We start from the raw sequence: 18,838 nt of genomic DNA, 5'->3' as shown, positions 1-18,838 counted from the left end.
CGTCAGTTTTTCCATCAATCTCCATTATAGAATGTTGAGGTAGCTTCAAAAGTGTTCTCCTGCTGATGTCACCTCACAGAGAGGGGTTTTTACTGGCTATGAATTGATGCTGCTGTGAAGCAACAAAATATAGGATATTTCTGTTAAAAATGTTATTCATAATAACTGAGAATGTCTTGGTATGTCCCTTCGATGGACTGGCGACCTGTCCAGGGTGTACCCCGCCTCTCGCCCGTAGACAGCTGGAGATAGGCACCAGCACCCCTTGCGACCCCACTTGGGACAAGCTTGTCAGATAATGGATGGATGGATGGACTTGGTATGTCCTGCTGCATGATTTTTATTCAAAATAACAGGAAATCAGTTTCACTTTAGACGAAATTTACTTTAATGCTAATATAATTTTCATGTTTCAGTTTCTTGATATACTCATTACATTTCATTCCCAAAATATGTCCAAAAGAGTCCTTTTAAATGTCTCTGTTAGCTGCTAGATCAATTGTTTTCGTAATCAAACTTAGCTAAAGAAACTAAAAGGCTTCCAAACCCTGATTATTCTATTGGGAACAAGACATAAGCCAATTATATGAAAGGTTATTTATTTCTGATTTGGACAATTCATGTAATAAAATTTTACTTTGGCAAACTGTGCCTTGTTTAGCTCTTGGATTTGCATTGTGAATAGTTTGGAACACATTTGATTGCTCTAAATTACTCTACTCCCTGGTACTGATCCCTCTGGTAAGAATGGAGCACCACAGATGGTTTGTTTGATAAACTTTATTGATCTCACCGTGGAGAAATTTACTTGTTACATCAGCTAAATAGTTAAAAAGAAGAAGAAGGTGCCAAGCATAGCATAGGAAAAGGTGCATGGGAGTAGATACAGCATATACAGTGCGTCCTCACACATATATATATATATATATATATATATATATATATATATATATATATATATATATATATATATATATATATATATATATATATATATATATATATATATATATATATATATATAAAAACAGCTGAAGTCTCTTATTTTGCCTATTTATTTTGCCTATCTAGCAGATTATTATACAGGGTTATTGCACAGGGTATTAAATAGGTATTTATATAGATGGGTATTTATGCATATATAGCTACTGCACTAGGTACCAAAAATATAAAAACACGTTATCATAGAGTATTAAATAGTAATTAGATACTGCAGAACTTATTGTTGTAATAGCGTCGCATTATAGAGTCTGATGGCACCAGGGATGAATGACCTGCAGTAGCGCTCCTTTTTACAAACAGGGTGTGGGTGCAGTCTGGTGCAGAGGGTGAGAGGTGTTGTCCATGATGGATTTAAGCTTGGACAGCAACCTGCTCTCAGCCACTTCCTCCACCGAGTCCAGAGTGCAGCCTTGGACAGAAGTGGCCTTTCTCACCAGTTTGTTCAGTCTCTTCCTTTCACGCTTTGCGCTGCCAGGGGCCCAGCAGACGACGGTGTAGTGGAAGCCTGATGCTACCACAGAGTCATAGAAGGATTTTGGCAGGGGCCTGCTCTGTCCAAAGGACCTGTCTCCTCAGCAGGTACAAGGCAGCTCTGGCCCTTCTTATACAGGTCGTCGCTGTTATGAGTCCACTCCAGTTTATTATTGACATGAACACCCAGGTATTTGAAACTCTCCACAGTTTCTATGTCCTGCCTCTGGATGTATGTGCAGTACCATCTTGGTTCTTTCTTCGTTCTTTCTTCTTGGTTCACAGGGATCAGTACTATCACCAATTTTCTGTAGTATGTTGAAGATTTAAATATTTTTATTTTGTTTTCTGTTTTAAATAACTCTGACATCTGTTTATTTCTATATCTGTTCATTCTTCTATTTGGGTTAGCCAAAATGGACATTCTTATGCTGACACATGGTGACCAGAGTGACTCCAGCCTCACCTTATAGGGTATTGCTGTAGGCTGTAAGGCCAAGAATATTGACTGGGGCTGTGGGGACACTTGCTGACTGACTTTTAGATAAAAAGGGAAAGATGGCAGAAACTCCCTGCTCTTGCCAGTGGGTTCTTTCCCTGCAAATGGCCGGAATGTAAGGGCCAGATAGATGGTACGATGTTCCTCTGCAGCTTGTCCTTGTATCAGTGATCCTGTTAAACATGACTGGAATAAATACCGTTAATACTTAACCATGTCTTTCCTTTTTTGTATGCTGAGATCTGAAAAAACAATATCTCCATTGGATTTAAACCAGGTAAAAAGGGTTCACAAAAACAAAATGGTGCCTTGACCGTGGTTTTGATGGAGGTAGGAGGAAACGCATAAGGAAAATGAGATGCACACATCGGGTTCAGCATTCATGGGACTATAGTGCGCATTTTTAAAAGGTAAGCAGAAACCTTTTTCCAAAAATTTCTGTACAAGATACGTTTATAATTAGTGTAGAATCCGGACAAGGTTGATCCGAATGTATGTGAAGTTCTGCGGTTTATCTACAGCTCAAAATGCAAAAGAACGTCTTCTTTTAACATTATTTTGAAGAAAGAAAACAGGAAAGACAGAAATGTAATTATGAAATAAAGAGAAGTGATGAAAAATAGAGAAATGCAGAGAGGTGGGACAAATGTAATGTACAAGACATGTTCAGATGATTTGAAAGAGCTTTATAAGTTTTTAAGTCCGGGAGACTTACGGCCAAGGTCATACAAAAAACACTCCGTTACGATCCCTGGGGTCATTTTGACCCATTAACCGAATTCGGGTATGTTCTCTCTGATGTGTAGACCTGTTAAAAGGCATTTTGCTGGAAATAGATTATTTCATCCATGTTTTAGGAAGAATTCTAACGTTGCTACTAGTTGTATTTGCATAGAACACAATAATTGAATAATTTAATCAGCCTCTCTCAAACATATCAATTAAATTGACTTACACTTGTTGCTTTAAAATTTTGGAGAAGGCTTTCTGCTTTATATTTTCATATTTTGTTTCTGTTGCTCATGACTGTTAAAAACAGCTTGAGAGGGTGCATCCTTGTTTTTGTTTTTATTTTTGTTTGATGTTGTGTTATGGAGTGAATATATGATGAACGTATGTGAAAGACTTAAATTTTTGCTGAGATTTAAAAACCTGGATGACTCTTAAAGATATAGAGGACAAACTTTTATTTCCAGGTGGATCATCTAAATAAGTGGGCCTCCTAACTGTCAATCATTCTGGTGATATATTTACATAAGGCCGTCCTACGTGCTTGCCTCGTTAACTATCTTTTTCTGCACATGCAACTTTCAGGCGTACATCTGTGGTGAGCTACCGTACAGACATTGAAGATCACCTTTCTCACCACGGTTCTTTGATAATGGGCGAAGGTCATAAGAGAAAAAGTATCTAGGAAGTGTATGAGAAGAAAAAAAAGCCTCAGAAGAGGCAGACATATCCCTGAATGTTTTGCACAGAGAGCTGTCCTCGCAAAGCATTAGTGGATTTGCTGTCACAAGGGCCCGCTGTTGCTACCGAAGAGGGGTGACTAATAGCAAAGATGGTGCAGGCACCTTGCAGTGCACCAACGGGGTGGTGATCATCTGTCTGAATGGTAAGTTGACTGAGTTCACTATAAAGTCCCCACTCTATGTAGTGATTGAGGGATTTAGGGGTTATGGCGGACGTTCGGACACAGTAAGCTTGTATGAGCTATGATAACACCACCTTTAAAATAGAGCATGCACGAAGAGAAATGGGCTTGAGTACCTTTAACTTTCTTTTTCTGAATGCAGACAAAACAGAAGTTGTTGTCTTTGGATTAGAGTCTTTGAAAACGAAGCTGATTAGTCAGTAACTTCATTTGGATGGTATTAAATTGATTTCAATAATAAAGTAAAAGATCCTGGTGTTACTTTTGATCAGGATTGGGAGCCCTCTTCATAATTCTGCTTCATTTTGTCTCTAATCTTCCCTCTACCGAATTTGTTAGTTCAATCTCTCAGGGAGTTTTACAGTTTATATGGACACTGCAATGTAAGTAGAGCAGAAAAACAGAAGAAGAAAAAGGAAAAAAAAAAGGAAAAAAAGGAGAAAAGATGAAAGAAAGAGGAGATAGAAAGGACAATGACAAAACATTTTCAGTCTGCTTCATCACCTGTAACGAGATGAAAAAAGAACAGCACAACCAAAAGACATGGTACGAGATATACAATAAAGCAACACCTTGAAACTATCGCTAAAGTAATATTATTAAGTCTGACATCTACTCTGTGTTACCTGAAGATATGAATGTGGGGTTTCTGTTTGGAAGTGAATCTCCAAGTACCTGAAGCCTAGCACCTGTAGTTGTTTGTGAGGGTGAACTTGTGCATGTAAAGTTTTAACCATAGAAAAAAAATGTTCAATAGTGGTTGTGGAGAGCCGGAGAGGCACCCCCCCCAGAGCACTGAGTCCAGCGCTGGGAGACCCAAAGCCCCAGGCACCCAAAGGGACCCCAAGAGCGAAGGCACCAAGGAGGGGCCAGCCCCGGAAATCAGACCCCCACCAAACGGAGGAGGAGAGACAGCCCCGAAGAAGCCCCCCAGCCACCGCCGTGCCGGCGCCTCGGGGAGCCGCGGGGACGAATCCGCGGGCTCCGCCGGCAGCCGGCCACCCTGAAGTGTCTCTATTCTTCCCTCTACCGAATTTGTTAGTTCAATCTCTAAATTAATGCTTTGTCTGCTTTTTCTCATAGAAGCTTCATCTGATCTCTTCCTATTTGGCTGTGACACCATCTTAGAGAAAAATATCAACTGTGCTGCTTTCATCAACACCTTTTCTTTATAGATTTTGGAGTGACTACCTGTATGTGCTCTCTTTTTGTCCTTGGATATGGGAGCTATCTTGAAGGTTATCTGCCTGGCTGTGTGTTTCCTGGACGGGCCGTGTGTAGCTGGATTTCCTTTTGTATCTCTGCTTTTTTCTTTATGTCTGCTTCTGTTTTCTTGAACCCTATATTACTGTATGAAACAGCCACACCTTCTCTTTCCTGTCTCTCTAAAAATTAAGCAGAGAAACAAACTGTGGAAGATTGTGCTCCAAGCCCAGATTGTAGGAGCTTCTGAGGCTACAGACCAGCAGCACTGTGACTGTTGGACAATGTCATCTACTGCATGCAGGGAGCTGTTTCAGAGCTGCAGAGCTCCCTCAGTGAAAGACAGCTATACCTGAGGTGCACACATTAAAATACCTCAGATCCCTCCTCCCTACAGCTGTTAGACATATTCATACTATTAACAGGATTATTTTCTAGTTTTCAGTGTACCTACATGCTCTCGTTTACCAAATTACTTTGCCACTGGCACACCTGCATTTCCCCACTCTGGGACTCTTAAGGGTATGTCAAGTATATCCCATAGCCTTTAGAAAACAGCTTTTTAGCATCCTGTTTCCCAGAATTTCATTTACTAGTTGTACACACATCTGTTTGCAAATTGTATGTGGCTTAAAGGAATTTTACTACGGGAGCTGCTGAATTTTCAGTTTCTCAACACACGTATAGCACAGCACACACAGTTATAAACAGTTGTACAGAAACTTGATCTTTCCAGATCGAAACATCGTAGTACACGATGCTAATTGCTAAGTAATCAGTGTAAGAACTCCTAGCCAACATCAATGAGTCCTTCATTGTACAATAACCTCTTCTTCACAAGCCAAGCTCAGTATAAGCAACAATCTCTATTGAGAGGATGAGGCATGAAAAGTGTAGTTTCTATAATAAATAAAACACAAGGTAAAAGGTAGATTTCACTCTGTCAAAGGTAATTACACTGAAGGGAGACTGCTGAACCCAAAAGCACTGGGTTAGAGGTACTTACTTTTAAAAGACACCTACAGTACATAAATATTGGACTTCAATATAGGTATTGTAACCTTATTCACAAAATAGAACCCATCTTAATAAGTCTTTACTATTTTGTGCTTTAGAAACTGATAAAGTAGTCACTGGCACATATTCCAGGTTGTTGTTTTTTTCAAATTACTGATTCATTTTCATGCTAATCACCACTGATCTTTTCTCTTTCCAACAGTTTCCTTTACAAGTTCAGAACCTAATGTGGTTTTGGCCTTAAGGTTTACACCACAACATATTATACATTTGCTAACCACCTTATATACCATGAAAATACCTTTCTCCAGTATAGTTTGAGTGGCAGTAGATTCTATCATAGAAAACAAAGCTACATTAAGCTACATTTAAAATGTACACGGTGTAATTCACTTAACAGTAAAAAACACTGGTCTTAACAGTTCAGTTGAGTTATTTTAGGTGGTTGTTTTCACAACGGAATCTAATTTAAATGTAATAAAAATCACATCAATTTATAAGTGATAACATTTATTATAAATGTATATTCTTATCAGTGCCTGCAACCTTAAGTTTGCAGAAAAGCTTAAATCACCTTTTGCAGATACTCACACAAAGATATAAACAGCAGTAAAACTGGTGTTACCAGACGAAGAATGCATCTTCATTCATCAGCTTATCAGTTCACTGCATATACTCAAACAGGAATTGCACTGAAGATAAAATCCACTGTGAGAAACTTCATGACTAAGAAAGCAACATGATCAGTGAATCTGCTTCATTTGGTCCGAAGAATGCAAAGATGGAGGTTTGTTTTACTTTTGTAATTTTTTTTTTTTTTTTTTTTTTTTGGCCCTCATTCAGAGGTATTAAGAAAAAGTGTCTCACTGCTTATGCTACTTCCCGAATATAGATGTAAGGTGTGAAGGTTCATACTGATGTCCCACACTGACAACAGATGAAGGATGCAAGTATTTAATAATGGGAGTGGAAAACAAATCTTAATAATCAAAACTAAAGAAAGCTAAAAAAAAAAAGATGAAATCTACTGTGAGTCATTTTGCTAATTGGAATTTCATATTTGATTTTTCAAAGGGAATTTCATGTTTTTATTTCTGACTTAGAAGCCACAAAAGTTACTTTAAAATGTTTTTACAAATCAAAATGAAAGCGATCCCTTGCAAAGGTAAACCAGAGATGGCAGAGTGCCCACATACAAACCTCACTGAGGGAGAATACAAATTAAAACTGAAGACTTTCTGGCTGTGAAGTGACATTTCCAACTGTTATTAAAAACTCACACACATAAAGTAAGCAATCTTGGTTGTAGGTAAAAATGAAGAGCATAACGAAACTAATTGAAATTTTCAGAAAACAAAAAACAAAAGAAGCTAGCTCTCAAGTTTTACTACATTAAAAACAGAGATCCCAGCAAGAGAGACAATCCGCCTTCATGATCTGACATATGATCTTGTCATGGACCTCAGCTTGTTTCCCGTTTTTGGAGAGGGTTCTGCTCCATGTTGGGAAATTCATTCAATCCATCCTTTGGCTTTTAACCATGGTCTGATAGTTAGAGAGGGTTAACCAGGAGGTTGTGACTAAACTTTGCACCTTGAATCCTTATAATTCATCGAAGTAGTCACACAATCTACCTTGGATGGAACATACTCTAAAAACTCTCCCCTTTCAGCACCACTGGCTTCTTACCATTTCTTTATCTATGGTTTTGTGCAAAAAATTTTCACAATCAAGTAGAGTGGGTCCATGGTTCCATCTCTCCATGCTGCAGTCATGGGTTGTCTACAAGTCTGGAAAAGCTACGAGTCATTATCAGGATGCCAGGAATACAGTCAAGACCTGCCAAGCGCCGCACACTGCTGCCTCTACAGTAAGTAGGTAAGTCTTTTAATTTAAAAGAAATGTCAATCTAGCCACGAGGTGCTGCTGTGAAGTGTAGATAAGGGCTGGCTATACACACCGTAGCAGTGTATCGCAATAAACTTGTTATTTTCGATTTATGCCCAATATTGAAGCGGGGTCTGCACTATGTTATTCCACGCAACAACACAAGAAGGGCAATCAGGAACTAGCTGTGGGTCTAGATAAGGCTGAGGTGGTGAGGAAGTGAGGGCAAGTTTGTGCTACAATGGAGGGACATGAGGGCGAAAAAGAGCAGGGATCCAGGTGGAAAAAGGGTCCCAGCGTTCTCGCGCATCTCGCTCTTCTAGCTGGTCCAACTTCAGAAGTTGTTTTCCACATTTGCATTCACTGCAACACACACGCAGACGCCCTGGTTTCTGAGTATAAATCAGCCTTTAGAGTGCATGACCCATTGTTGCAGTCCCATCCTGGCTGAATGTGTCTCCCCTCTCTTGTAGCCCACTCCCCTTTCTGCGTACTTTCAAAGATAACAAAATAAATGCCACTATAGCCTAAAAAATAATCTTTAAAAAATCAGCCCAGCCTTGAACCCATCCCCCTGCTGAGCATTTTTTCTGCAGCAAAATTCCTTTAATCGTTCCCTGTTGTGTCTGGCTGAATTTTGAGTCTTGCGACAGGCATTTACATATGCCGGTGTTTGCAAGTTAACCAGTAGACTACGAATATATTAAATAACTAGAACTGGAAGTTATAGTTAATCAATAGTTCATTCCAAATCAAAGGTAAAACTAGTTAATAATTATCAGTTGAGTGATTAAAACCGTAATTTGCTTACTAACCAGGGTTTTTAGTCTCTTACATAAAAGGTTCGACTCCTAAGAATGCAAAGAAACTCTAATGCATGAGAAATTGACTACAAGGAATAATAAAGTATCTATCATATAGCATATTTGCATTTTAATAACCTGTTTCCATCATTTTAATTAAAGTTCAAACAGAAAGGAGTACATCTAGGGAAGTTTTATTGTGTGTCATGGTAGATTATCCTTTCTTTTCTCTATGCGGCTGGTCTAAACTGCTCTAAAAATGCTCCAAGTAATAAAAATCTAGAGAATTTTACAGCATGCTAGGCACCTCTAGCAAGCAGTCACGTGACAAAACACAACTGTGACATCAGTGTAGTCAAATGTCCTGGGGCGGGTGTATAGAACCACTACTCCACTCATTGTTAAGCACTCTGAAAGGATTGTTAAAACGTCATTAGAATGGTCTTTTGTGCTGCTGCCAGTTGTAGGAATGGCTTTGGAATGGGAAAAGGAATGTTTATCTGAAGGACCCAGTTTTGCTTCAAATTTCGATCCGGAAAGTTCACAAAAATCAACTGGACAATCTGTGGTGTCCAAGCTGATATAGCAAACTATGTTCGAATCACATCATGGCAGATTCTTTTAATTCTAATTTTAATAAAGTGCCTGATGGCTATAAAGATGATTCAAAGTATCATTTATTCTTTTATGAAATATTTTATTTTGTAAAAAAAAAAAAAAAAACCCTGCTAATTGCACAGTTCTGAATAGCCACAGCTCCAGACGGATTTCCATATCCATTATGGTTCGGGCTTCCTGACTAAATTGATGTCATGGTATCCTAACTAGGAAACTATAAGTATGTATTATATATTATTCCTTTAACTGTCATCTGCTTTATTATCTTTATTCAGTACAGAAAATTGCCATAGGCTGAATGTGTTATTGGTTTGAAAAATGTCCATCCACGAAAAATGAAAACATCAGCAAATATCATATCCCAAATTACACCTTAAAATGTTTTATTTTCATTTTATATTGTATTGGTAAAAACTGGTAAAAAGTATCAGTATCAGTATAAACTCTAACACACCGGAGGATCCTTTTTTGTCAGATAAACAACAATGGTAAATGTTGGATTCTGCAATAAAAAAAAAATGCATTTATGTACAAAATAAACAATCCATGAATGTTTGATTATGAATATTCTACAGACTGGATGCAGCCCAAATGCTGCATCTAATAATTTAAATCTTTAATTTTCTCTGCAGATTTAAGATGATCAAACATCTTTTCTAATAAATTTTATACACAGTTGATAAAATCTTAACAGATCAAAAGAGAAACATATAAAAAGTTTGAACATAAAAGCCGTTAAAAATATACATATAAAAAAGATATCTAATTAGTAATTAGATCTGCAGTTTCCATCATCTTGGACGATAAACGCCTCCATACTTAGTTTATTTTATGCATCATCATTCTCTGTATTATTTGTGAAAAACGTAGCACGCTCCACCACTGGATAGTCAAAGATTAAACGCCTTGGAACAACAACCCTCTGACTATATTTGAAAAACACTGTCCTGTTCTGAGAAACAGGCAAAGTAGTTGCATTATATTTCACTTGCGTTGATTGTAGTTGGTTAGCTGATGATGTATGTAAACTTGAGTTTGTTGTCTCTGTGCTTTCATGCTCAACATCTGTAGATTTTGTTGTAACCTTATCCATTTCTGTGGTCTCAGAGGCCCAAGGGGATGTGCTTTTTGAATGGTTTTCTTCTATTTTGATTGAAAAAAAAGTGGTCCTGGTTGTGCCGACTGGGTCCAATGAAGCTCTGAGAGATTGTTGTGAACTTGTGTTGGAAGACTGCAAACTTTGTAAAGAGGTTACGTTTTGATCTTCTTTGCCTGTGAAAGGAAAATTGAGAAAAGACAAATGTTAGTTTATGGCAGATGGTTTTGTATGATTGTAGTAGCATTTTGATCTTTAGGGGAAATATTTCTTCATCCAGACATACCTGTTATGGCTTTTGGTTCCTCCCCAAGAGCCATTGTGTAAGCGGTTCTTGGTGGTGTTTCTTGAGGAGATGTAACCATAGACATTGTGGTGTCGGCAGAGTAAATTTTTTTATCAACTGCTGTTGATCCAATACTTTCTTTATCAGCAGTGAATGATTTTACTGGTACAAGTGCCTCGGTTGTTTCTGCAGCTACAGTTTGTGTCTCTTGACTTACATTCAAAGTGTTATGTAATTGTGTTACTACAGTGTCTATTGTGGTTGGTTTTACATATGGAGATATACCTATTGAACTGATAGATGTTTGTTCTGTTGCAGAAATCACAGATGACGGTGGTCTCATGGTTGATGTTGTTGCAAAGGACTCCACCATGTTAGTAGATGTATGATGTGTGGTAGCTATTAGACCTTTCACAGTAGTTTGACCCACTTGTAAGGTTGTGGAGTTTTGCATGGATGCCCCATACCAAGCAGTTTGTGTTGTGCTCGCTTTTGACAAAGAGACTTGTCCACTGTTTATTACTTGAGATGTTGTCAGTCCCACTATTTGTTTTGCAGTTGGTTCTTGTGCAGCAGCTGGAGCTGATATTTTTCTTTCTGAACTGGTCCTCACAGATGAGGAATTCTCGAGTGGCTCAGTTGATTGAATTGTTGAGCTTGTAATCTTTGTTAATTTTTCTTGTTGAATAGCTACACTAGTTATCGTTTGTGTTAGAGCAACATCTGGTCTAGCAGTTTGATCTGTTGCGTTGAAGGATTTTGTATTTGTGAACCTTTCGGTTAGTTCGGTTTTCAATCCTGTCATTTCCGATGGTGTTAAAGATGTGGCCTTTATAGTTGTTTTTGTTAGAGTCATAGATGAAGATGGCATTGCAGGGTTAATTGCTGTCTCGGAATTCCCCATTGGTATTGTTGTATGATCTGTGATAGATGTTAGAGTTTTATAAGGAGTTTTAGTTGCTGTACTAGATTGTGAGTGGTTTGCAGTTTTATCCCTTTCACTAGTCTTTGTTATTATCATTGTTTGACTGGTTGTCAATGAAGCTGACCTACTTATTGTGTTAACTTGAGTTGTTGTTGGTCCACCAGATGGATTTATAGTTGTGGGTTGCTTTGAAGCAAATGTCCCTGTGTTTTTGACAGCAAAAGATGATGTTTGAACTGGATTCCCTGATTTAGTAGTTAAACTTGTAATCTGAGTTGATTTTTCTTGCTGCATAGAAATACTGGTTGTTGCAGTATGTGACACTGATGTTGAAGTTGATGTAGATGGACTAAATTCTGTTTTTCCATCAGTTTGAACAACTGTTAAAGACCCTGTAGTTTGCGGTGTTTGTTTTGTTGACATAGATTCTAACTTGTATGTAGTTATTTTAATTGTTGCTCCTATATGTGGTGTTGATGTTGTTGGAAGCTTTGAAGCTTTTGATTTTGTTGTTGAACTTGTAGTGTGTTGTAAATTTGGTAGTGATGAAACCAACGTAGCTGTTTGTGTTTGAGAACTATGTGTTGATCCCAAGGTTTCCTCTGAAACAGTGGATGATTCCAATATATTGTCACTTTCTCCTTGAATGGTTGTTGATCCAGAGGTTGGTTTTCCACTTGTGTGTTGTTTTGTTGTAAATGTTGTTGATTCTGTTGTTTTCGTTGACCCTATATTTTCAGAAAGAGTAGCAATATCCTGAGACTGTGGTTTTGTTGATTCAGTCATGTATTGTGTTGCCTTTTGTGGTGATGGAGAAACCAGCGTAACCCCTGATCCATAATCCCCTGATTCTATAGTTGTTTTTGCAGCCGAAGTATGGGTCTTTGCTGTCACATCTGAAGTCAGTTGTTTTGAGGAGTTTTCTAATTGTGTTGTTGCTGTGCCTTGTTTATTTGTTGCCAATTTTCCAGCATCTGTTTTTGATGTGGTAACAAATGGAGATGAAGATGTGTCTTTTCTAGAAGTTCCTTTTGTAGAACTCAAAGAAGGAGATGATATTACAGTAGATGCTGTCACCATGGTCTTAAGCATTGGTGTGGAAGTATATTCCACTGTAGATGCTTCAGTAATGCTTGTTGGATGACTGGATTGCGTCTGTGTTGCTGTTTGCAGGGTTGTTACAGACTCTAGAGTTTGACTCACAGGTTTTGTTGATGTAGACACTGAACCACTTTCCGTTGTTTCTGTAGTTGATGTTAATCCAGTCAATTGGTTTGCAATTGTAGAGGGTTGTATTAACAACGCTGCAGATGATGTAACATTCCCTGATATGGTTGTTTCATATTCAGCTTCATTCTGACTTTGAAATGTTGCTGATTCTGGTGAGTTTGTTGTTTTTGTAGTTGCAATATTTGAGGCTGATGTAACTTTACCCGATGTATTTCCTAATGGTGTCATGTCTTGATTGCTTGTTTTTGGTTTGCTTTCTGTTGTTCTGGTAGATCTTGTTGTCATAGACCAAGAGGATAGTGTTGGCTGTACAGTTGTTTCTGTTGCAGCAGTCACGGATGAAGGTGACATTGAAGTAGATGGTTTGGTCTCCATTATTTCTTTAGAAGTGTGCCCTGTGCTAAATGACTGGGTTTTGATTGTAAATGGACTAGATTCTGTTTTTCCATCAGTTTGAACAACTGTTAAAGACCCTGTAGTTTGCGGTGTTTGTTTTGTTGACATAGATTCTAACTTGTATGTAGTTATTTTAATTGTTGCTCCTATATGTGGTGTTGATGTTGTTGGAAGCTTTGAAGCTTTTGATTTTGTTGTTGAACTTGTAGTGTGTTGTAAATTTGGTAGTGATGAAACCAACGTAGCTGTTTGTGTTTGAGAACTATGTGTTGATCCCAAGGTTTCCTCTGAAACAGTGGATGATTCCAATATATTGTCACTTTCTCCTTGAATGGTTGTTGATCCAGAGGTTGGTTTTCCACTTGTGTGTTGTTTTGTTGTAAATGTTGTTGATTCTGTTGTTTTCGTTGACCCTATATTTTCAGAAAGAGTAGCAATATCCTGAGACTGTGGTTTTGTTGATTCAGTCATGTATTGTGTTGCCTTTTGTGGTGATGGAGAAACCAGCGTAACCCCTGATCCATAATCCCCTGATTCTATAGTTGTTTTTGCAGCCAAAGTATGGGTCTTTGCTGTCACATCTGAAGTCAGTTGTTTTGAGGAGTTTTCTAATTGTGTTGTTGCTGTGCCTTGTTTATTTGTTGCCAATTTTCCAGCATCTGTTTTTGATGTGGTAACAAATGGAGATGAAGATGTGTCTTTTCTAGAAGTTCCTTTTGTAGAACTCAAAGAAGATGATATTACAGTAGATGCTGTCACCATGGTCTTAAGCATTGGTGTGGAAGTATATTCCACTGTAGATGCTTCAGTAATGCTTGTTGGATGACTGGATTGCGTCTGTGTTGCTGTTTGCAGGGTTGTTACAGACTCTAGAGTTTGACTCACAGGTTTTGTTGATGTAGACACTGAACCACTTTCCGTTGTTTCTGTAGTTGATGTTAATCCAGTCAATTGGTTTGCAATTGTAGAGGGTTGTATTAACAACGCTGCAGATGATGTAACATTCCCTGATATGGTTGTTTCATATTCAGCTTCATTCTGACTTTGAAATGTTGCTGATTCTGGCGAGTTTGTTGTTTTTGTAGTTGCAATATTTGAGGCTGATGTAACTTTACCCGATGTATTTCCTAATGGTGTCATGTCTTGATTGCTTGTTTTTGGTTTGCTTTCTGTTGTTCTGGTAGATCTTGTTGGCATAGACCAAGAGGATAGTGTTGGCTGTACAATTGTTTCTGTTGCAGCAGTCACGGATGAAGGTGACATTGAAGTAGATGGTTTGGTCTCCATTATTTCTTTAGAAGTGTGCCCTGTGCTAAATGATTGGGTTTTGATTGTAAATGGACTAGATTCTGTTTTTCCATCAGTTTGAACAACTGTTAAAGACCCTGTAGTTTGCGGTGTTTGTTTTGTTGACATAGATTCTAACTTGTATGTAGTTATTTTAATTGTTGCTCCTATATGTGGTGTTGATGTTGTTGGAAGCTTTGAAGCTTTTGATTTTGTTGTTGAACTTGTAGTGTGTTGTAATTTTGGTAGTGATGAAACCAACGGAGCTGTTTGTGTTTGAGAACTATGTGTTGATCCCAAGGTTTCCTCTGAAACAGTGGATGATTCCAATATATTGTCACTTTCTCCTTGAATGGTTGTTGATCCAGAGGTTGGTTTTCCACTTGTGTGTTGTTTTGTTGTAAATGTTGTTGATTCTGTTGTTTTCGTTGACCCTATATTTTCAGAAAGAGTAGCAATATCCTGAGACTGTGGTTTTGTTGATTCAGTCATGTATTGTGTTGCCTTTTGTGGTGATGGAGAAACCAGCGTAACCCCTGATCCATAATCCCCTGATTCTATAGTTGTTTTTGCAGCCAAAGTATGGGTCTTTGCTGTCACATCTGAAGTCAGTTGTTTTGAGGAGTTTTCTAATTGTGTTGTTGCTGTGCCTTGTTTATTTGTTGCCAATTTTCCAGCATCTGTTTTTGATGTGGTAACAAATGGAGATGAAGATGTGTCTTTTCTAGAAGTTCCTTTTGTAGAACTCAAAGAAGGAGATGATATTACAGTAGATGCTGTCACCATGGTCTTAAGCATTGGTGTGGAAGTATATTCCACTGTAGATGCTTCAGTAATGCTTGTTGGATGACTGGATTGCGTCTGTGTTGCTGTTTGCAGGGTTGAAACAGACTCTAGAGTTTGACTCACAGGTTTTGTTGATGTAGACACTGAACCACTTTCCGTTGTTTCTGTAGTTGATGTTAATCCAGTCAATTGGTTTGCAATTGTAGAGGGTTGTATTAACAACGCTGCAGATGATGTAACATTCCCTGATATGGTTGTTTCATATTCAGCTTCATTCTGACTTTGAAATGTTGCTGATTCTGGCGAGTTTGTTGTTTTTGTAGTTGCAATATTTGAGGCTGATGTAACTTTACCCGATGTATTTCCTAATGGTGTCATGTCTTGATTGCTTGTTTTTGGTTTGCTTTCTGTTGTTCTGGTAGATCTTGTTGGCATAGACCAAGAGGATAGTGTTGGCTGTACAGTTGTTTCTGTTGCAGCAGTCACGGATGAAGGTGACATTGAAGTAGATGGTTTGGTCTCCATTATTTCTTTAGAAGTGTGCCCTGTGCTAAATGATTGGGTTTTGATTGTAAATGGACTAGATTCTGTTTTTCCATCAGTTTGAACAACTGTTAAAGACCCTGTAGTTTGCGGTGTTTGTTTTGTTGACATAGATTCTAACTTGTATGTAGTTATTTTAATTGTTGCTCCTATATGTGGTGTTGATGTTGTTGGAAGCTTTGAAGCTTTTGATTTTGTTGTTGAACTTGTAGTGTGTTGTAAATTTGGTAGTGATGAAACCAACGTAGCTGTTTGTGTTTGAGAACTATGTGTTGATCCCAAGGTTTCCTCTGAAACAGTGGATGATTCCAGTATATGGTCACTTTCTCCATGAATGGTTGTTGATCCAGAGGTTGGTTTTCCACTTGTGGGTTGTTTTGTTGTAAATGTTGTTGATTGTGTTGTTTTCGTTGACCCTATATTTTCAGAAAGAGTAGCAATATACTGAGACTGTGGTTTTGTTGATTCAGTCATGTATTGTGTTGCCTTTTGTGGTGATGGAGAAACCAGAGTAACCCCTGATCCATAATCCCCTGATTCTATAGTTGTTTTTGCAGCCGAAGTATGGGTCTTTGCTGTCACATCTGAAGTCAGTTGTTTTGAGGAGTTTTCTAATTGTGTTGTTGCTGTGCCTTGTTTATTTGTTGCCAATTTTCCAGCATCTGTTTTTGATGTGGTAACAAATGGAGATGAAGATGTGGTTTTTCTAGAAGTTCCTTTTGTAGAATTCAAAGAAGGAGGTGATATAACAGTAGATGCTGTCACCATGGTCTTAAGCATTGATGTGGAAGTATATTCCACTGTTGATGCTTCAGTAATGCTTGTTGGATGACTGGATTGCATCTGTGTTGCTGTTTTTGTTGTAGATGTAGGTAAAGAGGATTGTTCTGGAGATTCCATTTGTTGGGGTGTTGTTGAATTAACGAGTTTTGTGGTGCCAACAGAGCTTTGCATTGTGGCTGAGACATTGTTCTGCTTTCTTGTTGAAGTTTGTTCTGCCGTGCCTGATTTAGATGACAGCTTTATGTGTGTTGTGTCTGTTAATGCTGAAACTGTGGCCTGTGATTCAGAAATCTGTCCTTGAGTGACTTCCTTTGTGGGTGTGTCAGCCGACACAAAGTTGCTGATGGGTGTGCTGGCACTTTTGAAATATAAAGACTGCACAACATCAGTTGACATTCCTTCTTCATTTGTTGGTAGTAAATTATCTTCTGAAAAACCTGATTGCTTTACAGTGGATATACTGGATGGTTGTGCACTTCCTTTAACAGACATTTGCATTATTGTACTTGTTATTATCTTAGCTGTTGGTGATTCATTTAATTCTGTAGGTTTTATTGTTGAACCTGTTATGTCAGTCATAAAGAAAGCTGTGTGAGAGGGAAAGAATAAATATAGGTAAGACTACTGAGCTAAAATCAATATTCATCTTAGTTTATATGATTACTTGAAACAATATCAGATAGAACACGCACTGTATTGTTAATTCTATATTTAATTAAATAAATAATAAAAGTTCGAAAATCACTGATACAAACTCTTATAATAATATTTATTGTTAAATTGATTTCTTGTCTTCTGTCCCTTTACAAAATGGATGACAGTGGCGTTGGATGTAGGAGTTTGCTCTGAAATCGAAGGATTGACGGTTCAAGCCCCGACTCCGATTTTCAGTGTCATTGTGTCCTTGGGCAAGACACTTCACCTGCATTGTCTACTGATGGTGGTCAGAGGGCCCAGTGGCGCCAGTGTACGGCAGCCCTGCTTCTGTCAGTGAGCCCCAGGGCAGCTGTGGCTACAATGTAGCTTGCCACCATCAGTGTGTGTGTGAATGAATGTAGTGTAAAGCGCTTTGGTCAAGTCTCCTGACTTGAATAAAGGTGCTATATAAGTACATGCCATATGTATCATTTTCTAACTGCTATTGCGTTTGGTTATGCAGCAAGTTTTTTAAAGTTCATAAAGAGCTTGAGGTTTTAACTTCTTTCAGGAGATGATTTCCTCCAAATTGAACTAAAAGCTCTTTGGTAATTCTTTTGTTGGTGTTTAAATACTGTTATTTTTTTCAATTGCATTTTCTTAAGGGGGATTTCATGAAACTAAAAAAAATCTATCACATAATACCATTGAAACCAGTTACTGGCAATATGTCAACCAAAAACCAGATTCAAAATTGAAACTCAAAATGTTACTTTATATGTTGATAAAGCAGTCCCCACTCCTTTGCATGACCTTCAGAAAATCTGCAGAACTGTTGACTGAAACTACTTTGAATGACAACTACTAATCTGTAACTAAACAAAGGGAATAAAACCTCTAAAGACTTTTGCGCATTGCTAGATATTATTTGTTGTTTCTCCATTATTATTGTTTTGTAAACCTTTCTTTGTTGTAAAAGAAAAACTTCCCCTACATGTTCATTACTTATTAGATTACTCACCTGCCACCAGTTTCAGAAGGAATCCACCGTTCATTGTGGAAGCTGATGGGGCAGCTGATGAATATCTTTTTTTTTTGTCTGCAAAAGACAAAGAGCAAAGAGGGTTTGAATTCAAATCTTTTTTTTATAGCAAATATACAAACACTCCCTACCTTAAAATGTCTTGGATACCAATGTTACATGCTTTTGTCTGGTTTGTAAGAAGAAAAATTCAAAACATTTTAAAGTAATTTGTTACTGAATGTCCATTGCAAGCTTTTTGTTCAATTTATCAAGCCTTAATTTTAGTCTTGTCACTTATATGCTAAATTCATTCTTTTTGCATGGTTCTCAATGTTTTTCCAACTTACACTAAAATGAAAGATATAAAAAAAACTAATGACTAATAAAAGGAACATATGATATGCACTTTAAATTAAAGACGATATGAATATATCAATAAAAAATATCGTCGTCGTCTCCCGCTTTATCCGGAACCGGGTCGCGGGGGCAGCAGGCTAAGCAGAGACTCCCAGACTTCCCTCTCCGCAGACACCTCCTCCAGCTCTGTTGGGGGAAGCCCTAGGCGCTCCCAGGCCAGCCGAGAGACATAGTCTCTCCAGCATGTCCTGGGTCGTCCCCTGGGCCTCCTCCCGGTGGGACATGCCTGGAACACCTCCCGAGGGAGGCGTCCAGGGGGCATCCGAAGAAGATGT

General features: G+C 38.2%; 2 protein-coding genes across 2 annotated transcripts; both read right to left on the bottom strand.

The window, feature by feature from the left end:
- Positions 1-9,265: 9,265 nt before the first annotated feature.
- LOC119778233 (serine-rich adhesin for platelets-like) lies at positions 9,266-13,636 on the bottom strand. Its single transcript, XM_038277384.1, has 2 exons — positions 10,537-13,636; positions 9,266-10,426 (listed from the first exon to the last, which is right to left on the bottom strand). The coding sequence occupies exons 1-2, from the start codon at positions 13,556-13,558 to the stop codon at positions 9,984-9,986; spliced, it is 3,465 nt and encodes a 1,154-aa protein (XP_038133312.1). The 5' UTR covers positions 13,559-13,636; the 3' UTR covers positions 9,266-9,983.
- A 256-nt stretch (positions 13,637-13,892) lies between these two features.
- Positions 13,893-18,587, bottom strand: LOC119778234 (mucin-3A-like). The gene is made up of 4 exons (XM_038277385.1): positions 18,296-18,587; positions 18,144-18,221; positions 15,267-17,073; positions 13,893-14,073 (listed from the first exon to the last, which is right to left on the bottom strand). The coding sequence occupies exons 2-4, from the start codon at positions 18,175-18,177 to the stop codon at positions 13,893-13,895; spliced, it is 2,022 nt and encodes a 673-aa protein (XP_038133313.1). The 5' UTR covers positions 18,178-18,221; positions 18,296-18,587.
- Positions 18,588-18,838: the final 251 nt, after the last annotated feature.

The sequence above is a fragment of the Cyprinodon tularosa genome, unplaced genomic scaffold (assembly GCF_016077235.1).
Source record: "Cyprinodon tularosa strain WSP-4 unplaced genomic scaffold, ASM1607723v1 ctg1305, whole genome shotgun sequence".
NCBI classification, from domain to species: Eukaryota; Metazoa; Chordata; class Actinopteri; order Cyprinodontiformes; family Cyprinodontidae; genus Cyprinodon; species Cyprinodon tularosa.
The sequence above is the reverse complement of the archived record's forward strand: the minus strand, read 5'-3'. Positions and strand labels throughout refer to the sequence as shown.